The sequence below is a fragment of the Vulpes vulpes genome, chromosome 1, assembly GCF_048418805.1.
Source record: "Vulpes vulpes isolate BD-2025 chromosome 1, VulVul3, whole genome shotgun sequence".
In the NCBI taxonomy this organism is placed as follows: Eukaryota; Metazoa; Chordata; class Mammalia; order Carnivora; family Canidae; genus Vulpes; species Vulpes vulpes.
The window spans coordinates 3,144,720-3,164,675 of NC_132780.1; the positions used below are offsets into that span (position 1 = coordinate 3,144,720).

The 19,956-nt window shown below is 40.0% G+C and overlaps 1 protein-coding gene across 7 annotated transcripts in view; it reads left to right on the top strand.

The window, feature by feature from the left end:
- Positions 1–19,956, top strand: part of ZNF507 (zinc finger protein 507) — a 43,553-nt gene that overhangs the window by 3,053 nt on the left and 20,544 nt on the right. For all 7 annotated transcript variants that reach the window (XM_072750162.1, XM_072750129.1, XM_072750152.1 and 4 more), the window contains 4 exons: positions 582–705; positions 5,081–7,215; positions 8,645–8,762; positions 12,367–12,481. In XM_072750162.1, coding sequence (XP_072606263.1) covers positions 5,083–7,215; positions 8,645–8,762; positions 12,367–12,481 — 2,366 coding nt within the window. In that variant the 5' untranslated portion in view covers positions 582–705; positions 5,081–5,082. The remainder of the gene's footprint in view (positions 1–581; positions 706–5,080; positions 7,216–8,644; positions 8,763–12,366; positions 12,482–19,956) is intronic.

Here is a 19,956-nt window from a genome sequence, read left to right on the forward strand (position 1 = left end):
TGCCTAAGGGCACACCGCTAACTGGGGGTACTCTAAAAGAGGAACTTCTGCCTTTTAGCTGGAGCAAAACAAATGTTTTGTGTTTTAGAATTACGATAATCTAGGAGAATGGGAAATGGGCCATTATTTCACACAATCTATGGTCTAGTTGGGAGAGAACAGATTCTTAGTCCGAAAGAAAGTATTCTTTATAACATACCAAACTGCCTTTACACATACACAGAAAATTACAGCCTATTTCCAGACCCCCACAGGAATTGTTCAACTTGATTTTACTTACGATAACCATACTCAGCATCTGAAAGGAATTAATTAGATGTACAAAGAAACCAAGTAGTAAATTATAAGGAAAGAAAGACAACTGAAATACTTTGGTTTTCTTGGAAAAGACATTAATTATAAGCTTTTGCCTGTGGAATACAGGTCTCCCCCACTTTTCCAGTTTGCTTTCTGCCACTTTGCTTTTATGAGACCTACAAAAGTACCTATTTTCTCTAACTGAAAGAAATCCGAAGATTTCACTTTTACAAAAAAAAAAAAAAGATGAAAAGTGAAAATAGTTTTCAATGTTTGTTTTGCAGTGAGCCATTAATAGAGCCAGCACATACCCCAAGCAACAAGAGTGGCCCCGCCAAGCTCCTTTCCTTCCCCTGGAACTACGCTCAGCATCTCAGCATCAAGGCGCCAGAGTTTTGAACTGTGTCTGTGAGCATCTGTGCTTTATCTTGATTTATTTTGTGCATTTGTTAGCAAGATGTGTCCTAAGGTATCAGAAAAGCCTCTTAGGTTATTTTTTGGTTTGAGGAACACTCAAAACTTTTTCCGTATAAATTAACAGCATTTCCTCTTTCACTTTACATTGCTTTGGCTTCTGAAAGATTTCATAGGAAGGTTCTACTTTTGGATAGTGAGAGAAACCTGTCCTGTTGTCTGGGAAGGATTTGAGACTCAGTGAGAAAGATTTATGGAACTTCTCTGGTTTGGGATACAACTTACATTTGTTTATTTATAGCAATGTGATTTATTTTTGTCTAATGCTTTGTCTAAAGGTTCCAAATAAGAAGCTTCCTACTTTGGTGATGCCTTTAGTCTTTCCTGTTGCTGTAAACTTTCCTGTTCAGCCATATTGCTCTATCACCACTAGATAGCAGGTTTATTCTTGTTTATGAAAATATAATAACGTGGCTGTTTTCCTTGTCAGTCTTACCTTTGCGGTTAACAGAATTCCAGAAGAGCAACTGAGGCACTCAAGGAGGTTGTATTTACCGTTACTCATAATAAAGGTGTAGGACTTGTATAGGCAAACCACAGGGACAATGCAGTCATCTGCAGCTAGCAGCATCAGGACAAGGAAGAGGTACCAGAACCAGGAGTCTTGTAAAGCCCCCTGCCTGAAGAGAATGGCCTTCCACTGAGGAGCATTACCATTCCAGTGACCTAGAGGGAGGAAACCAGGGAAATGAGTATCCTGATCTCACTCTGTTACCTCCCTCTGGTCTCCTTTCGTGGCTCCCAGTTGAAATAACGCCACCAGAAACCAGAGGGCAAGGGAGTCTAATGACGTAATACCTCCTGGGGCAGAGTGCAGAGTACAGAAAAGGAGACAATGAGCCCAGAGGGGCAAATGTTGACATCTGGCACAGCTGCTTTTGGAATACAGTGTACATCTTACCTCTTTGGAAAGCCTTGTCTTACCTTCCTAGACCCAAACTGGGTCTTCAGTTTCTATTAGGATTTGGTCATTGAGCGTTGCCTTCTATTTTACCTTGTGTACCGTTGCATTACTTAAAAGCTGTTAATTCTTTTTAACTTATAAATATGTTTGACCTATCCGGCCAACTCCGTTTTAAACCATGAGTACTGTGATTTTAATTTTTTTTCCATACTATGTTTTGCTTAGTGCCTTGCACATAACAATTTTTACAATATTTTTTATTATGAAACATTTTAAACATGTACACAGTAGAAACAAGGTACTCCTAGATACTCATCGTTCAACTTCATTAACAAAATTTGCAATTCCTACTCTATCCCCACCCCCTCCAACCACCCCCAACCCTAGTTTTGTTTTGTTTTGTTTTTTTTAAGATTTTATTTATTGATTCATGAGAGACACAGAGAGAGGCAGAGACACAGGCAGAGGGAGAAGCAGGCTCCACACAGGGAGCCTGATGCGGGACTCAATCCCAGGACTCCAGGATCATGCCCTGGGCGGAAGGCAGGCGCTCAACCTCTCAGCCACCCAGGCGTCCCTGACCCTAATTATTTTTTAAAGTTGCATTTACGTTGATCTTTTGAAGGCCATGGATAGTATGCAGATGTTCATAATCCATGCTGTCATCATTATTGAGCCATTGAAGTTGTGTTCATACTCCTTTTCATCTCTTTTTTCCCCCCCAAATAAATTTTACTTCACTTAACGTATGCACATACTTTTGTGGTAAAATATTTTGAAATTTTTGTGAAAATTTTCAAGGGCTGGCCTTAAGCTTAACTCCCTCGCTGTGTATACTTTATTATGAACTGTTTATCTAACCTTTTCTTAACAGAGACTTTTGTTTTAATGGGACTTAACTTGGACCTCGATTGTGCCATGTGGGCCCAAACTGGTTTTTCAGGTGTTTCTTGAGGTATTTTATGTTGTCATATCTGTTTTATAGCTGCCATTTCTGTACTTATCCCCAAATGTATGCAGCCTCTAAAATGAGATACTTACATAAATGTTCAGGGAAAATTGGAGCATCTGCTGCAAATTTCCATTAGCTCTTAATGCCTGAGCAGACACAGCTTTTAAAATCTGAATGTTTTGTCAGTTTCTTTTGTATTAGTCTTTTTCTTGAGATAAGATGAACCCCTCCTCCTCTTCACTTTTTTTCAGGTTGCGCAGTGAAATATCCACAGGGAGCAATTTGCACCGCTCTCTTTCCTATTCTATCGTTAAGTAGAACAGGGATAATGTGAATCACCTTTGTTACCCTGTGGGTGTGCAAAGTCTGTTGAGCAGATACTCACATTAACCTGCAGACTATCAATCAGCCTACATTGATGTCACATCTCATGGAGAAGGAGACCGTAGATCTACATAGACCACCAGAGCTTGTGTGAGAAATTAAATATTCAAGCAGTCCTCTTATTAACAATTACTTAACTAATTTGCATTTATCAATCGAACTGAAAGAACTAAAACCTTAAGTAAGTGACCCTAAAGGCAAATCAGTCATCAGGGCAAGACCCATAGTGCCCTTTGGCCTAAAAATGTGAAACTCTCAGGCAATAACATGACTTAGGAAGTCACACAGGATTTTCTTGAGGAAACACATTGTTTCCACACCAGTCTCTTCTTTAATGATTAAGATTGAGTGTAGAGATTGAAAAATACTGTTCTTCCTGTTTGAGAAAGATAAAAAAGAACTACATAATCTTTTGAGAGAGACTTCCCTCAGGTTGTGTAAGGAGAGGGTGGCTAAAGGGCCAGTGGTTGGTGGGAACTGGGGGGGGGGGGGGCGGGGTAGCAGTCACTGTTGTAATGGCTGTGGAAGTGTATTCCCTGCTAGGAGTGCAGTTTGGACATGGAAAAGAAAAGAAAGCTGATCACATTGGACAGAGTATTGGGAAGGAGGGAAGAAGTAGTACTAAAGAAGCCGAGAGTAAAATGTTTGCATTTTTGCCTGATGTGGACCTAGATATAGAAAGTTTATGTGCCAGAAAGAGCAGAAAAATCAGAGAGGAAAAGCCATACTGTTGCCAAGAGTAGATAGGGAGGACTGGCACTGCAGCTGGTCAGAGCGCTGGTAGGGTCTAGCAGGAGTTAGGTTTGGTCTTGGCGGGGATTGAAGGGCCCTTCCATGTTGCTTCAGCCACCTGCGGGGAGAGAAGCCATTATTCACCTCCTAAAATAAGAATTCAGAGCCCATGACTAAAGTTTAAGAATTGTGTGGTCTTTGGTCTATAGCTGGTGCCACTAAAAATTTTGCTGGCATTTATTGAATGTTGTGAGTAAGACTCCAGAATGCACCTAAAATGTGGAAAAACAAAACTTGTTGCTGGAAAAAAGCCTAAACTGAAAAATGTGATCCAAGTCAACAAATTAATCTCACTTTGAGCCAAAGGAAATGTTTGAAATGAAAGTACTGCCAGGAAATAGAGGATTCAGGATTTAGGCGGAAAGATATTGTGAGTATTTTTTGTTTTGTAACTTCCTTGGCTGTAACTCATTGCTAGAACTTACAGAGGACCCCTTTTAAGGACTTTAGATATTTAGACCTGAAGCACAACTAGGATATCAGTTGTTTTCCTTCTCTGGTGCCGCTTTCCCTTTCAGGAAAAAAAGAAAAGAGAAAAACATATGCGTATGAGTAGTAGTTGACCACTAATAGGGCCTCTAGGAAAAAACCACAGCATAGTTTGTGGTTTTTCTTCAGGAAGATAAATTGAAGGAAGTATAAAAGAAGGAACTACATCATTGCTTTTATGTAGTTTCGTTTGCATAGTACTTCTCAAAATTCACTCTACCGTTTATAAGAGGTTCATGACTATATTTTCAGAATTCCAAAGATTTGGGGCGAAAAATTTATCATTTTAATAATAAAACTACTATTATATTTGGGATGAGAAGTTGTCTGCCAAGAATTGTGTCGAACACATACTGGCTTTGCAGAGTGGTATTTTGTAGTAACTTGAGGTGGTTCCACATGCCCTGGGAATGCCTGTGTTTCTTCAGTCAAGGAATAGGAGTCCTGTTTTTTGGCATTGCTCAAAAGAGAGGGAGTACTGATTGGGCCCAGCTAGATGTCTAGGGGAAAAAAGTGAAGAAAAAGGAGATGCAAATTGTTAAAGTCATTTCCAACGAAAGAAATGGATGGAAAGATCATCATCAGTCTTGATAGGGAATGGCATTCCAAAGAGAAGCGCTGAACAATTTAACTATTGGGGATAGCCAGATATACTGATACGGAGCTTCCAGGTTAGAAAATAAATAGATTAGCTTAAACTCTGAAGATTTGTTTCAATTTCCTGTAATTACATACTTGGAATACCCATAACCTGGTGATTATTTTCCGTTGTATATTATCCTTTCTAGATATGGAAGAAAGCAGCAGTGTTGCCATGTTGGTGCCAGATATTGGAGAGCAGGAAGCTATATTGACTGCTGAAACTGTCATCAGTTCATCATTGGAAATTGATGAACAAAGAAAAGTTAAAACAGATCCGTTGATCCACGTTATCCAGAAATTAAGCAAGATAGTAGAACATGAAAAGTCACAAAAATGTCTCTTAATTGGGAAAAAACGTTCACGTTCAAGTGCCACAACGCACTCTCTTGAAGCCCAAGAACTTTGCGAGATTCCAGCTAAAGTAACCCAGTCACCTGCTGCTGAGATTAGGAGGGCTGAGATGTCGCAGATACATTTTACCCCTGGCTCTCTTACCCAGAACGATGGGAAGGCTATGTCTTACCAATGTAGCCTTTGCAAGTTTCTATCATCATCATTCTCTGTGTTAAAAGATCATATAAAGCAGCACGGTCAGCAGAATGAAGTGATATTAATGTGCTCAGAGTGCCATCTTACATCTAAAAGCCAAGAGGAACTTGAAGCTCATGTGGTAAATGACCACGAAAACGATGCCAACAGTCATGCTCAATCCAAAGCCCAACAGTGTGTAAGCCCCTCCAACTCTTTATGTCAGAGACCCACAGAAAGAAAGAATGAAACCACTTCTGACATCGCAGTGACTGCAGACAGTCCGAAAACTCAGACTGCCCAAAATGCATCCGTGGCAGAAATGGGTAAGAGGAAGTGGTATGCATATGAACAGTATGGCATGTATCGATGCTTGTTTTGTAGTTATACCTGTGGCCAGCAGAGAATGTTGAAAACACATGCTTGGAAGCATGCCGGGGAGGTTGATTGCTCCTATCCAATCTTCGAAAATGAAAATGAGCCCCTAGGCTTGCTGGACTCTTCAGTGGTTGCTGAGCCTGGTGGGCTGGATGCAGTAGTCATTGCTATTGGAGATAATGAACTGAGCATCCACAACGGGCCTTCAGTACAGGTGCAGATTTGCAGCTCAGAAACCTTATCCTCTTCATCTCCTTTAGAACAGAGTGCAGAAGGGAGAGTTCATCTAGGTCAGTCAGTTACTCTTGACCCTAATGAGGAAGAAATGTTGGAGGTGATCTCTGATGTAGAGGAGAATCTGATTGCTGATAGTCTACTCTCATCTGCACAGAAGATCATTAGTAGTAGCCCAAATAAAAAAGGTCACGTTAATGTGATAGTGGAGCGTCTGCCAAGTGCTGAAGAAACTCTTTCACAGAAACATTTCCTCATGAATACTGAAATGGAAGAGGGAAAAGACCTGAGCCCAACAGAATCCCAGATCGGGTGTGAAGGACGAGATGAAGTTTATCATGCTGATAAGTGTACCGTTGATATCGGGGGGCTGATCATAGGCTGGAGCAGTCCGGAGAAGAAAGACAGTGAGTTAATAAACAAAGGACTGGCTGCAGACGAGAATGCCCCTCCAGGCCGAAGAAGAACAAATTCGGAGTCTCTCAGACTACACTCGTTAGCTGCAGAAGCCCTCGTCACGATGCCTATAAGAGCTGCAGAGCTGACGAGGGCCAACCTCGGGCACTATGGGAATATAAACCTTCTAGATCCGGATACGGGACAAAGGCAAGTGGATAGTACATTGGCAGCATATTCTAAAATTATGTCACCACTTAAAAACTCTGCAGATGGATTAACCACTTTTAACCAAAGCAACTCTCCATTGGTAGCGCTCCCCGAGGGTAGGCAGGAGTTGTCAGACGGGCAGGTGAAGACAGGCATCAGCATGTCCTTACTGACTGTAATCGAGAAGTTGAGGGAGAGGACAGACCAAAATGCTTCAGATGACGACATTTTGAAAGAGTTGCAGGACAATGCCCAGTGCCAACCTAACAGCGATGCCACTTTGTCGGGAAGCAATGTAGTAGAATACATCCCAAATGCTGATCGGCCCTACCGCTGCCGCCTCTGTCACTACGCCAGTGGTAACAAAGGTTACATCAAGCAGCACCTGCGAGTCCATCGACAGCGACAGCCGTATCAGTGTCCCATCTGTGAGCACATAGCTGACAACAGCAAAGATCTGGAGAACCACATGATCAACCACTGTAAAACAAGAATATACCAATGCAAGCGATGTGAAGAATCTTTTCATTATAAGGTAAGCGCTGGTTCATGAAATCATTCAGAGAGCCGTAGAACTTTTAGAGCAAGGAGGGCACTTGGTAGAGAGAACCCCACCACTGCATTTTATAGGTAAGGAAACTGAGACCCAGGAAAGTTTGATAATTTGCCCAGGGACATCGCAACTAATTAGTATTAAAATTGGGACTGAAATCTAGGTCGTCAGAATTTCTGCGATAGGATTGTTTTCCCTACCAACCGCCTCCTCAGCAGTTTCTGTGTTTATTGCTTTAGTGTGGATAGATTTTTTTAAGTGTGTTGATTTTAAATTGCAGGGCAATTACAAGGGAACGTAGGTACAGTGGAGGGATATACATATATTTGATTTACACCAATGTTATCCTACATCATCGGTGCAAAAAAAAAAACAACAATTTTTCATCTTCCATGTACCCAAAATGTAGATCATTTACTTTAGGTAAACAACAAGCCAGTAGTGATCTATATTGTTGCAGGAGGAAAAATAAGCTGTGTTGGACTTAATGAAAGTAAAGTAGAAATAGAGCCACATGTGTTATTTCATGGGCAGTTTAAGGGACTTTCAAGGATTATTTTGACTGGTTTTCATCTTTTATGCTACCTTAAATCAAACAACCGACATGAGATACTGTTTTTGTAAAAGAAACTAGATTCATTGAATCATTAGTTTAGAACTTTTCTTCTCCAGTATTTGGTGGAAGGGGGAAAAGTGTCCTAAAAGAGTAACTGGGATATAGACTTTCTCTCAGATTTCTCAGAGTTGGGGTCTAGCTGGTAGTAAAAAGGTAATTGGGAATAAAAAAGATTTTGAGTCTTGAGATTCACTGCCTACTTGGATTGTCCTCATGAAATTCTGTAGTGGCCCCAGGCTACTAGACAAGCAGTGCATCCAAATGGGCAGCAAAAGCAAGTTCCGGAGTTTCTTTGGCTCCTGCATTCTTGATTGGTGGGGAGGGGGGTGGAGGAAGAAGATAACTGTGGAGGAACAGTTTCAATTAGGTTCTCCACACATTTAGTTGGTATCGAAAGGCAAAAATTAACAGAAGTCCAGCAGTTGGTGTTTGGATCTCTTTTTGTGAAAGCAGTTGGGTTATTCTGAACACTCTGCTCTTCCCTCCTCTGGGCCTGTCAGCGGTTCAGTAAGCATGCACATGCCCTGTGTAAACACCTCTGGAAGGTAGCAGGAGATTCCTTTTGGGGAATGCGAAAAGAACTGCCTTTTGGATGAGATTGTGATTTCTCTAGTGTATTTCTTCCCATAAACTGTCAAATAAGTCAGATAATCTTTTAGCACACCTGATTTTAAAATATTGGTAATGTGTTCTAGGTGCTGGGCTGTGAAAGCAATTAACTGCATCTACCATCTCTTATTAACAACGCAAGTATGTTTATTGAAAGTTACATGTGAATATTTCTCAATTTTTTAGAGTCAACTAAGGAACCATGAGAGAGAGCAGCACAGTCTTCCAGATACCTTGTCAGTAACAACTTCTAATGAGTCGAGAATTGCCGTTGATACAGCTGATGGGAAATGTGTTCAAGAAGGTATCTGTGCTTTTTTTCTTGTACAGGTTGCATGACTAGCATATGGAGCCTTCTTAAAAAGCCCTTAGTTGTCAGGTGGGTTAATTTCAGGACTCAAGCTGCATATATTCTCTTTTCATACTGTGGAGTGAATCTTACCTGTGTTCCTGAGGATGTCCTATGATACTAAATGAAATACTGTATTAGTAAGGACTGAGCTTCAAGGGCAGAGATAGATAATAGGCTGAAATTCATGCTATCCTGTAAGAGCCAAGTCCAACATAAACCCTTGGGTTACAAACCAGCAAGCTGGGGAAGCTGCAGCACAGAAAGCAAGCCCTCCCTCTCAGCACCAGTTGACCCACTGAGAACATAGCAGCTTTTGCAGATGGCAGGCCCCCACCTCAAACTTCGAGTGAGGCTTCCTGCTGTGATCTTATTCTTATCCAAGTATGACTGCCAGATTTCATCTGCATTATTTTAAAAAAACACAAAATCTTTTTATGTACTAGTTAGGTACCAGTCGGCTGAGTTTCTGCTAATAGGAATATTAGAATCAAAAGATTTAATTAGAGTTCCATGAAAAGGCGGATGCCACATCCGGAGAATTAGGGATAAAGCGTAATAAACTGTGCTTCCTTGCATCAGCTCTCTTAAATTGATATACTTTAAATGTCTCAAGTGCGGTATGTAGTGTTTATGGGAAATAAAACATATTGGGGTGACTTTCCTTTTTAGATTTCCTAAGAATTAAAGTTAGAAACAACTGCAGAGTAAAATGTTTTACCGTAATGTTTCATTAAATTATACCCCAGAAAGCATAACTGATTCAAGAATGTTTCTGAAAGAACTGATTTTGACACCACTGTAGCACCAAAATTCCCTTGTCAAACAGATGTCATCCCTGTAAAACTATCCAAAACAAAAGGAGTTTATGACATAGCATCTGTTTCTGCAATAGATGGCTGAGCTAAAGCAGTTTTGCTTCCTTTTTACAAAATAGCCCTAAATGCCTCCTTTTATTTTAATTCATTATGTTTCCATATCCCCTTTAAAGGAGACATTAAAGCATTTGATGTCATTGGACCATAAATCCCTAATGAAGGAATAAAGTAAATACTACTCAGTGGCACCACCTGCGGTTAATACCAGTGGTGGAATATGTCTTTTCTAGCACCGTCTTCAAAAGCAGTAATTTATAAAACTGTCCAAATGGGTTAACAAATTAGAACTCACAATTTTAATAAAAAAAGATTAAAATGTCAGCTCAAAATTAACGTAACCAGTTTGAGCTTTACAGCGACAGCATCTGTCCACCATATTCCATTTTACAGCATCTTTTCTTTGTGCATTCTCCTCTGTGTCTTGGGGTTAAATGTATGGATTTTAAATTGCTTGCCATGTCTGTTTTTCCCTTACTTTGTTCCATTTGCTTTTTGCATCATAGTAATTTAACAGTTCAGGTGACTGTTAACCTCCTGCATACTTACACTTAGGCTGATACTTTATTAATTAGTATTAGATCTTTTGAAATCTGGTTGTCGGGCCAAAAAACAAGTGCTTAGCTCACAAAAAAGTCAGGGTAATTCATGTTTCACTAAAACTTCTTTAGCCATTTAGTAAAGTTAATGAACAAGTTAGAGGATGTATGTCTTAGTGGTCCCCAGCCTCTGCCCATTATGATGGCACAGATAACTTGGGACATGTTTTGACTCAGAGACCCAGTGTAATGGTATTTCAAACATTTGTTCTACCAAAAGGCATGGGGTGCCCATCCTGATCTAGCTGGCCAGGAGTACAGTGGAGGCATCATTGCCTGTAAGGAGCCCAGCCAGAGAGGAAGACAGAACCGAACTGAGGGGGATGTCAGCCAACATCACAGGTGCTCAACTAGAGCCATTAGTGAAGCACTTTCATAGGGTGTTCCTTCCTGAAATTTAATTAAGTCGTTCTTTATTGCAAACATACAATTCGCAAAGCCCTAGAGATTCAGTGTAAACAAAACACACAGATCCCTGCCCTCCGGGAGTCCACAGCTCAGGATGGGTCAGACACCTGACACAACATGCAGATGACATGCAGACCGCAGTGAAGGAAGAACAGAGAGTTCTCCTGGGCTTCCTAAATAAACCATACTGGGAGGTTCTAGAATTTCCATTTTGTAGATGAGAAAACTGAGTCCTCATGAGGCAAAATAAAATGCTTTGCCTGTGATCACCCTGCTACTAAGTAGAAGAGCAAGGACGAAGCCCAGAGTTTTGAACTTTAAATCTAATATTCTTTCTGTTGGAAACAGTTGCTTGAAGTAGCACGGGCTCTCATTCTGTGCTATATTAAGTTTTTCCATCTGTCATTTTTATTAGTTGTCATTGATCTGTAATATTTCTCACACAAAACCATTATCCAATATTTCACACTTCATTTTTTTAGGTTTTTTTCTAAAAACTGTATTTGGAACACTGCCACTTATAATCAAGTCCAAGTTTTTAACCTACCAATTAAGAGTAATACTTACGTTATAATTATGATTAGTGTATACATTAATGTTGCAGACTTACACCAGGAAATTAGGACATTTCGTTCTGCCTGGCAAAAGTAGTTCTGGGCAAAAGAAAATTTCAGTTTTAGAAAGCTTAAATTTAACTTAAGGATTTTCTTTGTTACAATTTCAGCGTGGGTTTCTTTTGTGCCACCAATTTTATGATTATGCTTCGTGCTAGCGATCTACCTAAGCTTCCTTCCTGCTCTGCCTTATTCTCCAGCTTTCCATGCTTGCTTTGTTTCTGAGTATAAAGCAGTCAGGCTGTGAATGGCCTGCGGACTTTGTGCTTACAGAAGAGTAAAGAAAGTGTTGAATATCTTCAGGAACAGTTTTACATGATCAAGTCATCCAGTTTGCATTGTCTCGGGCTTACCCTGATTTAAATTGCCCAGCCCTGGTGCTGCAGAGTGAGTGTGGTAATGTGGCCTCTTTTCCATTGGATCCCTGTATTCTGGACTTCAGAGAGCTGCACGTTCGCATTAGTGATAACACTTGTCCTTGTCCCTGGCAGTTGGCTAGGTATGATCATACGACATTATTCAGCACGGAATAATTTCTTGGTGTTTTTTCTTCTATCGTTGCATTGACAGCCGACTTTTCAGTTGTAAACAAAGGCAACCCACAGGGTAAAACAGTTTTAGGCTTTTTATATTGAATTTATTCTGTATGCTTTGTAGCCAGACTGTATAATATTATATTACAGTATTAAATCACAGCTTGTTGGCAAATCAGTGTTTCCTTAAGACAGTGAATCTAATATCAATTAGACTAACACCTTTGAGATTGACAGTATATCTCTGGTTTATTCAGCTGCTACGCAGTAGGGCAGCTGGCATCAAGTTTATTATATTTCAGCATTTTGTACAAGGTTATGCAGAAACCAACTCAATGTATCTATGTTTACAGTTCAGATGATGTTCAGTTCATATGGAAAGCCATGTTCAAAATTGTTAACTTTATTAAATGAGAAAGCCTTGATTGAAATATTAATACTGTGTGCTATAAATATTCATTTACAGTGGAAATTATGTCATTTGTATTTAATCAAAGGATGTCACTAAAGGTCTCCAATCGCTTGTCTAGGGAATAAGTCTTCAGTCCAGAAACAGTATAGATGTGATGTGTGCGATTATACAAGTACAACATACGTTGGTGTCAGAAACCACAGACGAATCCATAATTCTGACAAGCCATACAGGTAAGTGTGATGATCATAGAGTTTTAATGCTTGTAGTAGAATATTTTATAGTAAAGAAAAATGAGATAATTGAAGATTCATAACATTTGTTTAAACACAAGTTCAGCACAAAGAAACTCACTACTGGTTTCAAAAGTGTAGTTTGTTAAGGAATATGAACTTTAAGCTTGAGTCTTAGGACAATAGGCATTTTGTGTAGATGAAATACAAAGATATCTACATCTTTGTCAGTTTGATGTTTTCTGTTTCGTGTGGGTATAAATTATAGCAATCTTGAGTGTTTCTGGTACATTTCAGTAATTTGGTTTAAGTACTCCATATTCCACCAAAAGATACTTAAAACTTAAAAGCCATATAATTTCCTATGAAAGACTCTCTTTTTGAAAATTAAGCTGTCATTTAATTTAAATTTGTTACTCGATATTTCACAAAAACCCATTGTAATACATATTTTCAGGAAATAAAGGCATTCTCAGGTGATCAAGATAGAAAAATAGAAATCATTGTTTCTTAAGTACACTTTGGCTCTTGAGAATAAGCTGCTTGTTGTTCATGTAGTAAAGATACAAACATTTTTGCAGAAGTTTGTCAGGCTGTCACAGAGCAGTCTGTTCTGCTCGCAACCATGATTGATGGAGTATCAGGTTCCTACTCAAAGCGGAGACCATCACCATGACTAATTGTGCCAGGCCACAGACATGAACTTTTTTAATGGCTTATCAAAACCTGTTTGACGTCTTAATTTCTCTCCCCAGCCTTTGTATACGTATGACACAAGTGAGTGTGGGAAAGTCACTATATTAGTAGTTAAATGAAAACCTGACAGACTGTGCCTGAAAATGCCATTATTTGATGCTGTAGTTGTGTCTGTATGTGTAAGGCTTTAAATATATAACGTTTGCTTAGTTTGCTACCCAACAGACTTATTTATAATCACCCTCCACTTTCAAAGTCCTGTAGCTCTGTGAAAGGTGATGGCCTCTCCTGAGTGTGTCTGTGTTTATTTCAAACGTTTTTAACACTAGGATCCCTGAGAAAGATTTCTTTTCCCAGAGTACAATGAAGGCCATTAACAATAACTCCATGCCAGAAATTACAGATAAGGAGTGATTGGTGTTATTTGGCTTGTATCGTTTAGGATTTACTCTAGGAAGTATTTAGAAGAACATGATGGAAACAGGGGACACTGGTTCATCTGATAAGAGGAGAAAGCTATATCTTTATTTTTAAATCTAATGACCTGTGCCAAATCATGTGACAGTAAAATAACATTCTCTGGGTTTAGAATTAGACTCCTCATTCCAATTCATTGAAAAATATTTACTGAGCAAATACTATGTTCCAGGTGCTATGTAGGCTCTTAGACCGTAGACTTCATGATAAAAAAGGACGTTATGCCTCTATCGTGAAGTTTGTAGATAAACCGTAAATAAGTAAACTCTCAAATACACAATTACGATAAATTTATGAAAGATTCTGGGTCTGTAGAGAATCCACACATCACATCTACCTGAGTGGTCTTGTCCTAGGGTCTTGTACCAGTGGGCAACACACTATGATAACCCTCTTCCTCTTACAACACAGGTCAGTTACTTTCCAGGTTAATTCACACTATACTTTGTCACTGGGTTTGGCCTAAGTGCTCATGTCTTAGAAGAGATGTTGTATGTCCCCCTCCCTGTAATTATAAGCAACATTTTCTCCTAAGTCTTATTTTCAAATTGTCAGGTCTTGTTGACTCTATTTTTTTAACCTCCTTTAAATACTTTAAATCCACATGGAATTGTGAATTAATGGGCTCTATTCCAGTATGTTTCAAGACTTTCTCTTCCTTGTCATATACTGCTTGCCTTAAGCTAAGCTAGTAAGCATTGCCTTCTCGAGATCTAATTTGATCTGAGTTATCACCATAGTCTTCCTGGCTTATTGCATATATGCTTCATTCGGTTTTGCCGCCTGATACACTTAATAATCAGTTTGGCCTTATTTTCCCAGAATCTATGCCCTAACGCATTTCTGGTTACCTACTTTTCGTTAAGAACCACGCTCCCCAGGAGCAATGGTGAATTCCTTACAGAGTTAGAGTGCCTTATTGCACAACTTCTAGTCTTGGCACAAGGGCAGAACAGACGCATTGGTGTTTCAATGTGCCTGTTATGTAATGGATTCTCTGCAGTATGTATAACTATTCTTTGTTCATGCCTTTACTTTTTATGTCACCATTCTAGTCCTTCAGGGAACCCATTTGTGTGATCTGGGCAGTATAAAGCTTCACTTACTGGTTAAGAGCCCTGATTCCAGGGGCAGATAGCCCTGGGATTGAATCTGAGCTCTCTGACTTAACGGCATTTATTACTGTGGGGCAACTATTTTACCTTGCTTTGCTTGGTCTTGTCTTTTCTAAAATGAGGATAATTAAGGCACCTGCTTTACAGGACAGACGTGAGGACTAAATTAAACACCATATGTAACTGGCACAAACTAAGCACCCAGTAAGTGGTGGCCAGCTAATCTCACTGGGCCCAGTTTCTAGCCTCATCCCCTCTGACTGATGCATTGTCTAACACCACCTCCCCCACCCCCAAAAATGCTGTTGACCTCTCATTTTGAGAAACAAAGAGTAATCCTGTTTCTGGATAGATGAGCATAGCTTATTTCTTTTATAAAAGAGATGCTACACCCAGGTAGAAATACTGCCACAGCTGAGGTCCCAATGCTGTGTTGCCTGCCTTACAAGCAACCCAGTGTCTTATGTAACATTCACGCTTTAGAGTCTCAGGCCTGAGCCACAACCTATTCCCAGCTAGGTGACCTTCTGGCTTTTATTCCAGGCTAATCCTCCTTTCCCATATGAAACTGGGAAGAATAATGCCTAGCTCATAAAGCTCTGTGAGGGTTGAATGAAGTCGTGTGTATTAAGCACCCAGCATATTTCTGGTGCATTGAAGGAGCTGATTTTCTTCTGCATTTGTAAGGTCATCTCAGAAACTGTCCTTTTCACAGAAGGAAGAGAGCCATTTGCCATTCCTTCGTAGGGACAAGGAAAGATGAAAAAGGCATCATCCCACCCCAGTCCTACCAAACGCAGCAAACTTTGTTTTTCAGTGCTTCATTAAGGAACATTCTGTATAAACCACATACCAATTGTGGTTATACCATACCTGGTGTTTATAACATTGACCCCACAGTTAAAGGGCTCCATTTAGAATTTTCAAATACTAAATCATCCTCCATTTCATGTAATATTGAAGTTGTAGAATTCCCTCTGGCTTCCAGTCCCCAGTATCACTTTTGTGACTGACTAGCTAGTAATGCAAAATGGGATGACAAACCATTTTCCTCAGGTTACGAAGTTTCCTTCTAACTATCTGAAGTTCAACTGCTCTCCCTTAGAAACACACTTGAGGGGTGCCTGAGTGGCTCAGTCAGTTAAGCATCTGACTCTTGATTTTGGCTTGGGATATGATCTCAGGGTCATGAGAATAAGCCCCACGTCAGGCTCTGCACTGGGTGTGGAGTCTGCTTAAAATTCTCCCTCTCCCTCTGCCCTTCCCCCTTCTAAAAAAAATTAAAAATTAAAATCAAAATAAACACTCTTGTATTGGTACTTATGTTCTGAAACTGCACTGTGGCATGGTGAGAGGCAGGAGGGGCAACACGACAAAGGAATGGACTTTGGCCTAAAGTGCTCGGTATGCTACCTGGCATGTATTTGGTCTCAGTAAGTGTTGACTGATGCTTATCTCTATACCTGTTTTTCTTCTCTGAAATGGCTCTGGTTCTGTAAGTTTTTATTGTATTTTGAAAATAAATGTACAGTGGTCTTATTGTGCTTTCTCTTCCTTAAGTAGAAGAGCTGCCCAGATGGGTATATTGAATTTTTTTTAGTCCAATTTTTAATATCTAGGCAAAATATACCCAATATTTCCCTAAATGTTTCAAAATACACTTTTAGAATTAATTTGTTCACATCAGAATCTAAACAAAAACTCCAAACATTGCATTATTGGTAAGTCTCTTAAGTCTTTCTCTCTCTAAAATTGTTAATAATTTAAGGTCAGATATAGCCTGAAAATTGCATAAACTATAAATGTACAGCTTGATGGTTGGATCACAAGTGAAACTCATCCTTTTTACCACTCAGACCAAGAAATTAGTCATTGCCAGCTCCTCTGCAGCTCCCTCTTCTTGGGGCCTTCCAGGCACTAACTACCTTTCTCCTCCCCTACTACTCTCTGCCTTCTACCCCTAAGGGTCTTGACTAGGGTGGAGCCCAACACAGAGCTTGAACTCAGAACCCTGAGATCAAGACCTGAGCTGATATCAAGAGTCAGACACTTAACCAACAGAGCCACCCAGGCACCCAGGTGACTTTTAACATCATAAATTAGTTTTGCCCTTTTTTGAACTTAATAGGAATGAAATCATACAGTACATGTTCTTTTTTTTTTTTAAGTTTATTTAAGTAAGCTGTACACCCAGCATGGGACCAGAACTCATGACCCCAAGATTGAGTCACATGTTTTTCCAACTGAGCAAGCCCAGCACCCCACTGCACATTACTTTATGTCTGGCTTTTTTCTTTTTTTTACTCATCATCACTGTGTACAATTTAATGTAGTACTAACGCATTCCTTTTCGTTGCTATATGGTATTCCATTGTAAGACTAGCAATTCATTCTACTAGTGATAGATATTTGGATTATTGCCAGATTTTCTCCCTATTGCAAATAATGCCTTTTGAACTTTTTTTTAAGATTTTAGTGCTATATTTGAGAGAGCATGAGCGGGGAGGGAAGGGCAGAGGATAAGGAAGAAGCAGACTCCCCCTTGAGCAGGGATTCCATCCCAGGACCCTGGGATCATGACCTGAGCCAAAGGCAGACGCTTTACTGACTGAGCCACCCAGATACCCCATAGGAAACAAATGTGGTAAGACAAACCCTACTGCAGAATTTTTATCGAAATCTTTTTATGCATATTCAGATCCTACTCAGGTCACTTCAGATTTTATAGAACATCCAGGTTCTGGTTTCTTCTAACTAATCCCTCAAGGCAGTTGTTCCTAATTGAATCAGATCTGGAATAAGTTAAGTAAGGTCTCAGGCTAGGGAATTAGGGTGTTTGAACCACATTTTTATTTTCCTAGGGTTATGGGACTGAAGTAACTGACCCATGAGCAGTAGAAGAAAGCCTATGGGAAAATTCAGTCTTTGGTTTTTTAGCTAGATCCTGAGAAGCATTGAGTTTTCTGATGTGTGTTTTTTTTTACACCATCAAGCAGTTAATTCAATTTTCAGCAGACACTTGGGGGGGGTGGGGTGTCCTACGAATTTAATCCAGGTGTGACACTACCTGGATATAGCATCAGATCCCACTGGTTAAGGGCTGAGTTCCACAAGACTGTTCCTACTTCCATGTTGTCACCTGTGCTTCTGAATGACTGGTTAGAAATCACATGTTTGCTAGACCAGCTCACAAAACTCAGGAAACCAGTTTACTTATATTTACCAGTTTATCATAAAGGATATTATAAAGGATACAGATGAGCAGCCAGACGAGGTTTATAAGGCAAGGCCCAGGAGGGGCGGAACTTTCATGCTCTTCTCTGGGCATCACTCTCCCAGCATTTTCATGTGGTCACTAGCCCAGAAGCTCTCAGAACATCCTTTTGGGGTTTTATGGAGGCTTCATTAGAGTCATGATTGGTTAAATCTCCAGTCTAGTGTACAGGGTAATTGGAAATAAGGATGTTAATCATCTGCTGGTAAAATGATTAGAAATGATCTGTTAAACATAGATAGCCCTCTGTTTTGAAATATATTTTTTGTGCTTTTTCTAGGTGTACTACCATGTATTTTAGTCAGGCTGGTATAGGGTCACCTGTTCATTTTCTATTTCATGGCTTTTATACTATGAAGATTAATAAAGGGAGCCTCACTAGAATGGAGTTGCAGGTTCAGCAGAGGGAGCTCTCATGCCTGCCCTACCACTCATTGTCAGTTGCAGACCCCAGTAGGAAGAGAAGGACTTTACAGGTGGATACTACTTTACTATCCCAGCAAGAGATAGAAAAGCTGACCTCCTCACCACAGCCCCCCAGCAGCCCAGTCAGTGAGAGGTGATCACGGCTCAGCCAATGAAAAACCACTATGCTTCCAGCTCCCAGTTTATCCCAGTGGGTTTTTGGGGGTTTTTGTTTTGTTTTGTTTTATAAATAAAGGTTTTTTGTTTTTAACAGCCTTCCTAACTTCCTTCTTTCCTCTGTTAAAGGACATCCCTGTCCTTTGATCAGAAGACTTGGTTTTGCCAAACTCACTTGCCCTGGATTGCAATTCTCTGTTATTCCCAAATAAAGCACCATTTTGGGGTGCTAAAATAACTGGCAGCTTTATTTTTTTACGTTAATACCTTCATGAAAGAAGATTGACAAGTAAACAACATAATTTCAGAAAATAAATGTATAGTAAGTAAAGTGAATAAAACAAGATGATGGTGTAATAATAGATCACTCTCATTTTTGTAAACTAAGAGAATTTGGTTTGCTCCATGGACTTGTATAGGCAGAGTGCAGAGGGGAATGGAAAGTGGGAGAATAGTGCTTTAGGTAAAGGAAACCTATTCTTTAAAAAGCAGGTAGAAATAGGTGTAATAAGCTGCCTGTACATTACTTTGAGGTTGAGGTTCTTCTATAGTATCTGTCTTCTCTAATCAGTTGAAAATCATTTTAATAAGTGCTTAATCTTACCAATTTTTCCCACTTTTTCACACGTAGATCTTTCAATGAGTATTTACCGTTGTGAGTGTGTCCCTTCGGTGTAGCCTTTCTACTGACCTTAGGTCAATGCTCCTAGAATTAGGACTTAGTCATTCCATATGCAGCTTTGGCTTTCTCTCTCTCTCTCTCTTCCTCTCTTAGGGAAAATTTTAAGGACTTCTTCATATCAAAAGATATTGAGGGGGCATCTAGATGGCTCAATGAGTTAAGCTTTGAACTCTGAATTTTGGCTCAGACTGTGAGATTGAGCCCTGCATCAGACTCTGCACTGGGTGTGGAGCCTGCTTGGGATTCTCTCTCTCCCTCTCCCTCTGGCCCTCCCCCGGCCCCACTCACATGTACATTCTCTCTCTGTCTCAAAAAAAATCAGATTTCCATAGTAAAAAGTTTTGTTTAAATGGATATTGAGGGATCCCTGGGTGGCGCAGCGGTTTGGCGCCTGCCCTTGGCCCAGGACACGATCCTGGAGACCCGGGATCGAATCCCACTTCGGGCTCCCGGTGCATGGAGCCTGCTTCTCCCTCTGCCTATGTCTCTGCCTCTCTCTCTGTCTCTCTCTTTCTGTGACTATCATAAATAAATAAAAATTTAAAAATAAATAAATAAATAAATGGATATTGAGTTTCTTTAGATTAAGTTTCAGTAACAACAGTGAAAATACGGCTTCTCCTTTGATTCTTTCAAATGGTGAATGATA